Source organism: Anomaloglossus baeobatrachus, chromosome 4, assembly GCF_048569485.1.
Source record: "Anomaloglossus baeobatrachus isolate aAnoBae1 chromosome 4, aAnoBae1.hap1, whole genome shotgun sequence".
Classification (NCBI taxonomy): domain Eukaryota; kingdom Metazoa; phylum Chordata; class Amphibia; order Anura; family Aromobatidae; genus Anomaloglossus; species Anomaloglossus baeobatrachus.
Window position 1 is genome coordinate 76,213,885 of NC_134356.1, and position 8,239 is coordinate 76,222,123.

At 37.7% G+C, this 8,239-nt stretch overlaps 1 protein-coding gene across 1 annotated transcript; it reads right to left on the reverse strand.

Moving 5' to 3' along the window:
* Positions 1–831: 831 nt before the first annotated feature.
* Positions 832–7,947, reverse strand: LOC142302316 (protocadherin gamma-B1-like). Its single transcript, XM_075343380.1, has 3 exons — positions 7,866–7,947; positions 3,084–5,416; positions 832–906 (listed from the first exon to the last, which is right to left on the reverse strand). The coding sequence occupies exons 1-3, from the start codon at positions 7,945–7,947 to the stop codon at positions 832–834; spliced, it is 2,490 nt and encodes an 829-aa protein (XP_075199495.1).
* Positions 7,948–8,239: the final 292 nt, after the last annotated feature.

An 8,239-nucleotide genomic window follows, 5' to 3' on the forward strand; every position in this document is an offset into this window, starting at 1 on the left:
GCCTGTGGCACACGTCCGGTACAGCCAAATTGCCACTCGGACCCATAACCGTGACATCAGAGGTCTAACGGGGGCGGCATACTTATGCTTTTTTTTTTAAACATTAGAGCCTATAGGTAATGGAGGGATTTCAAATGAGAACCATCAATTCATCTGTCAGATGTTTCTTTGGTTTTTCATTCAAAAGGATTCTAAATATTTTTTTAAACAACTGCGTCAGAAATCTAAAAAATATTGTCAAGCAATTAACTATTCCCATTGTATCCCTTTCATAATGTACAGTAGGTTTTTTTCTACACATTAACAACTCCATTCGTTAAAAAGGTCTATAGTCGACGGAAACTATTTTTTTTCTCCAGATAAAGGCAATATCTCATTGTTTTTTAAGCAAATTTTACATAGAACAGTTTTGTTTTTTTTACATATTTTTTGTAGTAGCCATTTATATACTTATAGGATTTTTATGCTTTTTTATACTATCTTCAGAACATAATTAAATACATGTACACACATAGTTTTTGAGAAATATATCAAAATTGTCCACCAGAAAAACCTAGAATTAATTTCTAAATATATTTTAATTTATCAGAAGTTTTCATTTTCAAAACTAATCTAGAAAACTAAAACATTTCCTGTGATTTTTCTTTGCAATGGGCAACAAGGCTAATTTCTTTATTACCCAAATTTTTTAAATGAGTTTCAAAGTGATGAACTAACTGTATGAAAGACTTAATAAAGGTAGTATTGTCACATGGTAAGAATTTCATCAAATTTTCAAATAATTTCTATTTATTTTGCTGATTCGTGTAACTTTCATAAATATCTTCATATCTATATATTACACTTTACAATTAATCCAATGATGTAATTTCTGGATATAAAATATGTGTAATAATATTCCATGCACTATTCAAAAAAGAGAATGTAAAAGAATTATGTCACTCTATTATACTATAGACTCTCTATAATTATATAGTACAACATATCATTTTTCCTATTAGAACAAATCATACTGAAGAAGAAACGTTCAAACTGATGGACAATTTACAAAAATGATATTCCCTATTGTTATTGTTTATTGCAACAAAACGAGTTTTGATATTTGTATTTCCATTAAGAGAATAGCATGATGTAAGAGTGGTATGAATTCTTATAATGATAACATAATTTTTAACTAAGTTCTAGTATTGAACAGTAAATCCGTGTGCACAATTATTTAAAGTGTAGGTCCATGGTTTTCGATTCCTACTTGTTAAAACATTCTCATTAAAATAACTAGATTGCAAATTGATCTGTCATCAGGCTCCCAAGCAGTCTTCTCTAATTTATTGGGGAAATCTGGTAATAACCCCTTCACGACCAATGACGTACTGGTACGTCATTGGTGACATTTGTCACTTTAATGGGAGCACATGAGCCCACATTTTTCATCTCACATGTCAGCTAATCTGATCAGCCAACATGTGGAGTTAGGAAAAAGCTGTGGATATAAGGAGCGCAATAGGGTCTTACCAGTGTAAAATATGATGACTTTATTTTTTATCAATAAATTGTTGTCGTTTTTGCAATGTGCAGGTTGGTTCCTCTGCAATGCCACATAGGTAACATATGTGATCCCTTGAACTTTGACCTTATCATGTGCCTGTTGGGTTGGTTCCTTTTTTCCCATATATCAATGTATCACTATCTCTGTTATGTTTATCGGTGGATTTTCCTGAGAAGAGGAGATATCTCATCGAAACGCGTAGAATAAACCATCACCATTACTTTAATTATTTGGAGTGATTCTTTGTACAGCAGCGCGGAGTATACCACAATTATCCTGGTTTTTGTATAACGTGGAGTTAACAAGAGCGTGACAATCTCTGATCTAACTAGTCTAACTAGTTAAATCCTGGTGTCAATCTCTGATAGTTGGATTTAACGCACACTGGGGGTGAGTGCATCATCCCCACCCTCATTGACAGCAACGTGACGTGATCACAGGGTTATGATGGGTAGTCATAACAGCCGGAGTCATCTGATGACCCAGGTCACCGCAATTACGTAGTCCCTGTGAACACCGACTGAGCGCCGGCGTTCACAGGAGATCAGCATATCTGCTGAAGCACCGCTCTGTACAGCAGAAGCAATCACACTATATCAGCTTTAAGTCCCCTTAGGGGACTAGTAGTAAAAAAAAGAAAAATTGTAAAAAAAAGTTTTAAAAAATTTGAAGAAATAAAAAACAAAAGTTCAATCACCCTGATATGCCTCATTGAAAGTAAAATAATAATAATAATAATAATAATAATAAAATACACATGCGGAGCGTGCTTAAAGTATGGAACTGGAAGTGTGTGCGGTTAATATTTGCTTGTACAGCAAAGCTTGCTCGTAAACTGAGTTACAAATTTACAGCAGGTTTTGCTCGTATAGCGAAATGCTCGCAAACCGGATTACTCATAAACCTAGTATATATCACACATAATGAACATGGTAAAAAAAATCCCTTAAAACATTAGTGGAATTGTACTTTTTTGCAATTTCATCGCACTTGGATTTTTTTACATGAAGCCAAATTAAAAGTGTCATTCAAAAAGTACAATTCGTCTGGCAAAAAAAAAGCCCCATATGTCTATATTGACGGAAAAATAAAAAACGTATGCCTCTTGGAAAAAGGGGAGGAAAAAACAAAATTGCTGGTTGTGAACTGGCTAAAATAAATAAGATTACCTGAAGTGTCAACAGGTAGGAAAAGAAGCATTTCACAGTGTTCACACAAATCAAAAGGTTGTCTGAGTAAAGTAGGATGCAGGTTCTCCAGACTGAGCAATGTTATGGATGAGAATACTATCCAAGGAAACCCTATGTTACCCAATAAGATATCTCTTTTTTTTTAATTAGAACAAACCCACTAATTGCATAAAAACTGCACGTAAGGGACAGATAGTATTTCATTATTAAATTTAGATGACTGTGTCCAAACGCAGATCACAATAAAGCAGCTGCTGATCAACAAATTATTCTAAAAGTTGCAAAAAAGTGTTATTCTACTTCCCCATTATTCTACTTCACCAAAAAGGCAAAAAGTTACATCTTACCTGTTGAGGATTTGGTAAAACTTCTGGGAAACGTTCAGCCCCTTGTTCTGTATTATCAGCATCAATCAGGTTTTCCACAGGCACATTCCCACTTGGATTCATGTAAGAAAAGTCACCATCAGCAGGATCTAGCGCCACACACATATTATATGAGTATGGTAAAGGTAACGATCCATCACTGTACATGGAGAATGTCCTGGGATCAATTGGAGGATACAGATTTGTAGCAAGAGAAGAGAAGGCTGGTAATGGTTTTGGCTGCTTACATTTAGATATTATCACCACCATCACAGTTATTATAAAAAGCAAAGAAATAAGGGCAAGTCCAACCACTAAGTATAATTGTAAGTTGCTTTTAGTTTCTTCATCTTTCAGTTTGTTGCTGAGTTTAGGAACAACCTGCTGAAAGTCATCTGCAATAATTAGACTTAAGGTGGCTGTAGCAGAGAGAATGGGATGCCCATTGTCCTTCACCATCACTATTACTTTGTAATTCAACACATCCTTTTCGTGAAAGATACGTGATGTTCTGATCTCCCCTGTGCGCTCACTTATCACAAAATGAGTTGAATCTGAAACAAGTATAAAGTGATAAGAGAGCCAGGAATTATGTCCAGAGTCTGCATCCACCGCCACCACTTTAGTTACTAAAGAACCCGGCTCAGAAACAAAAGGAACCATCTCAAACACAACTGACCCACCAGTATCTGGGGATGGGTATAAAATCTTTGGAGCATTATCATTCTGGTCCACTATGTGGATAAATAATGTAACATTGCTGCTCAGAGAGGGGGATCCAGTGTCTGAGGCTGTGACTTCTATTATAAACTCCTTGTTCTGCTCATAATCAAATGATCTTTGAGCATAAAGAACTCCGGTCTCTATATTGATGGAGAGATAAGACGTCATTGATGGAGTTTCTGTATTGGTGTTAGAAATTGAGTAAATTATTTTAGCATTGTCTCCAGTGTCAGGATCTGAGGCTTGTATACTGAATATTGACGCTCCTGGTAGATTGTTCTCTGGCACATACGTGACATAAGTAGATTTAGCAAATATTGGAGGGTTGTCATTGATATCTAATATTTCCAATCTGAGAATTTGTGTACTGGAAAGAGGTGGAGATCCTCGATCTGTAGCTATAATAGTAATATTGAAAAACTCAGTTTTTTCTCTATCAATATACATTTTTAAGACAAGTTTATAGTAATTTTCCAATGCTAATAAATTAAATGGAACATCTTCAAGAATTTGGCAGTCAACATCTGCATTATCTCCAGAATCTTGGTCATGGACTTCGATCAGAGCGATCATTGTTCCAGGTTCCGAGTCCTCAGGAATTGGAGAAGATAATGAGGTGATGGATATCTCAGGAGCATTGTCATTTACATCTATGACCTCCAGTAGGACCTTACAATGAGCTACAAGGCCTCCTCCATCCTTGGCTTGTACGGACAATTCATAATCCTTTGTTTCTTCAAAATCCAAGTTTCCATTGATCTTGATTTCACCAGTATTTGGGCTAATACTAAATATTTCTGTATGATGGATTTTTCCAGATGTTTTCATAAAGGAATATGTGATCTGTGCGTTGACTCCGTCATCATTGTCTGTAGCATTCAATATGATCACTGTAGAATTAACTGGGATGTTTTCCTTTAAGGTGACTTTATACATATCCTGAGTAAATATAGGCGCATTGTCGTTACCGTCTATAACAATAACTTTTAATAATGTTGTAGCAGACTTGATAGGATTTCCTCCATCCAAGGCTGTTAGTATTAGTCTATGAATGTCTTGTTTCTCTCGATCTAATGGTTTCTCTAGTACGAGCTCTGGATATTTACTCCCATCTGTTCTGATATTCTCAGAGATTGTGAAATACTGATTTTCACTGAGCTTGTATGTCTGCACTGAATTACTACCAATATCTGGATCTTCTGCACTTTGTAAAGCAAATCTAGCTCCTGGTGATGTAAATTCAATTATTTCCAAAGTATTTTTGTTGTTAAAAAAATATGGGGGATTATCATTAATATCCAGAATTTCAACTTTGATCTTAAAAATATTCAGTGGATTTTCAACCACAGCATCAAAGGTTATGGAGCAAGTACTTGCTCTCCCACACAATGTCTCTCTGTCTATCCTGTCTCTTATATATAGATTTCCATTTTCTTGCTTGACATAAAAATACTTCTCTGCAGATTTAGATACAATCCTCAGTTTTCTAGATGAGAGCTGCTTAATATCTAATCCAAGGTCATCTGCAATATTTGCTATAACAGAGTCTTTCCTCATTTCTTCTACAATGGAATAATGAATCTGACCAGAGACTGAATAATACAGATAACAAAATAAAACATATATTACTTGCCATCGGATTCCTGTACAACCCTGTATGGGAGATTCCATCATGTCCATCCTCAAGGAAAATATTCCATAAAATATCCAGTAAATCTTTTTCATCCAATGCACATGCTAAATAGGAAAATATTTATGATTCCTGGAATTGTCTTTTTGATATATATCCTTAGCTGTTTCCAGTAGAATCTAAAATATGTCTGTGGTTCTTTCTGCAGATCAGCAATGTATGTGACAAAGGAAAACACCAGTGGATTTCTGATTCTGTGTTTTTCTCCTTACTGGTTAAACAGCGGCGCTCAGAGGTGGAAATACAGAATTACAAGACACTAAGATTATGTTATAAATCTTGAAATTATCAAAATATTTAAAAAATGTACAGTCGTCACTTTTAAAGTTTTCTCGACTTTAACATTTTATTGTTTTTGCATTCAGTATTTATTAAACAGGAATCAATGGCCTTTAATATTGTATATTCTTTCATAAAACACAATGGACCTAAATAGACATGGTTACATGCAACCGAAGCAAAAATACATTGTTCAGATATATAAACCTATACCAACATATCAATAAACCACCAGAATAGTATACATTAAATTATGATTTTATTAATTTTATCAAAAAAGTTGTGCAAGCATTACAAATATGGAAAGTTAGATACAAATACCAGACAGACTGGTCCGGAAAACCAGATCCTCTGCAACGGGTAAGAGGCACTGAAACTCTAATGAGTGAAAAATACCATCCACGAATAATTATTATGTCCTCAATCCATATGATCTATCTGGATAAATTTGATCAAAAGAGCACAGGGTATGGAACTCTTCTGGTAAGAAAAGCTGTTTAGATAATTAACCACTATGAAAAATTCATATGTCGTGCCCCGGGGCAGCTGAGCTGCTCGGATCCGGGCGGTCCGTGGCTCGAGGGGTCCCGGACCCGGGGGCACCATCGAACAGTTTTAAATGAAAAATAAAAGTAATAAAAATAAAGTCCGACTACGCCCCTCGCGGTTTGCGGCCAGGCATGGAAAGGCCGCCGCTGCGGGTTCCCACTGGGGATGATGGATGGGCCAGCGTGGATGGTGGAGCTCTCCACGAGCAGGGCTTTTCCTCAGGGGTAGGTGAAGGGTTAATGTAGAGGTGCGCGGCAATGAAGCAGTCCAGACAAAGAGGGCAGTTTCTTGGTTTTTACTCACTGGATTCACGCCCTGGGGATGTACTGGATGCCAGGTGCGCCCGTGTCCCTGATGACTGTGCCTGCCAACCTGGTGCCACTCTCCTCCTGTGCACTCTGTTGTACGTTGGTCCTCCCTGACGTGGAACACTTGGAGGTCCTCCTGATGTCTTTGTCCTGCCGCAGGCAGCTTAGACTATTTATGGGAATATGTCTCGGTCCCCTCTTTGCTGCTGATGCCTTGGACGTTGGTGGCAGATGAGTCCTGTAAACCCACCCACCTGGCAGAGTTAACAGAGGACTTGAAGCCCATGTCTGTTCTGGGATCTGCAACCCGTGTGTGCAAAGTACTGTGAGCCCTGGATGTCCACCCCACAGGGTCCCTCTGTCCTTGGGGCTTGCTCTCTTGCTCTGCTGCTACTCTCCTCCTCTGAATGGCTGATCTTTCTCCTCAGGTCTTTGCAGTGTCTTTTCTACCATTCCGCTGACTTTCTTACTCCTCACTTTCCTTTCTAGTTCCTTCCACTTTCTCTCTGTGTCTCAAGAGTCTCTGGTCTGTCTTGACACCTTTCTTACTACTCTTCTCCTCACAACCTTCTACTTCCTCCTCCTAAACTCTTCTGACTGTCCCACTGTCTTCCCATACTCCCCAGGTCACTTTCTTCTCCCCCAGGTCTGGTCTCTTCCTTCCAGTTGCCTTCCTGTTATCTAACAGTGCCCAGCCCTGTCATCTAGCTAGGTGGGGCTCCCAGCTGGGTACAGCGAGTGTAAATGTCCTGGTGTGCTAGTGTGTGTGTAGTGGCTGGCATAGTTATGTTGGACCTGTTTTTTTTTGGGACACCTAGTTACCGCAGGGGCATCACACATACATAGCAAAACAGAAAAAGTGCTGCATGCTAAGATCAATAGTATTAAATGAATATCATGCAATTGCTATAATAAGCTAAGCATGAAGTTAATCATAACTATACCTTGAGCCATAGTTGTTGGTAATGAAAGTCTCGCTTCCTGATGAAGCCCAGTATGCCAAAACACGCGCCGAGGCCTCCTCCTAAGCCCTCTGTGCATACTTTCATTACCAACGACTATGGCTCAAGGTATGGTTATGATTAACTTCATGCTTAGCTTATTATAGCATATGCATATTCTTCATTTAATACTATTGATAGCACTCAGCACTTTTACTGGCTTGCGATGTATGAACGTTTCACAGTTGTTAATTGTCTAAATAGTTTTTCTTACCTGAAGCTTTCCATACCCTGTGCTCTTTAAATCCAATGTATCCAGATAGCTCATATACCATATGGATTATGGATATAAGCATTATTTGTGGATATCATCTTTCACACATTATTGTCTCAGTGCCTCTTACCCATTTATATATCTGAGCAACATATTTTTGCCTTGGTTCCAAAATGTTTTGCTTCTTACCACCATTTTACCTTATAGGTGGATATCTTTGTAGGTTATAATAAGACATAATAATAATTTTATTCATTTATATAGTGCTGTTAATTCCACAGCGCTTTACATACATTGGCAACACTGTCCCCATTGGGGCTCACAATCTAGAGTCCCTATCTGTATGTCTTTCGAGTGTGGGAGGAAACCGGAGT

Excerpts from the sequence above, each read along its gene's own strand:
- LOC142302316 (XM_075343380.1), bottom strand. The coding sequence starts at position 7,947 with ATGCTTATATCCATAATCCATATGGTATATGAGCTATCTGGATACATT. Across the intron at positions 5,417-7,865 it reads CAGGGTATGGAAAGCTTCAG|TCTCTGGTCAGATTCATTAT; the intron begins GTAAGAAAAACT and ends TGTATTATTCAG. Across the intron at positions 907-3,083 it reads TTTTACCAAATCCTCAACAG|TGCATGGAATATTATTACAC; the intron begins GTAAGATGTAAC and ends TTTTTTGAATAG.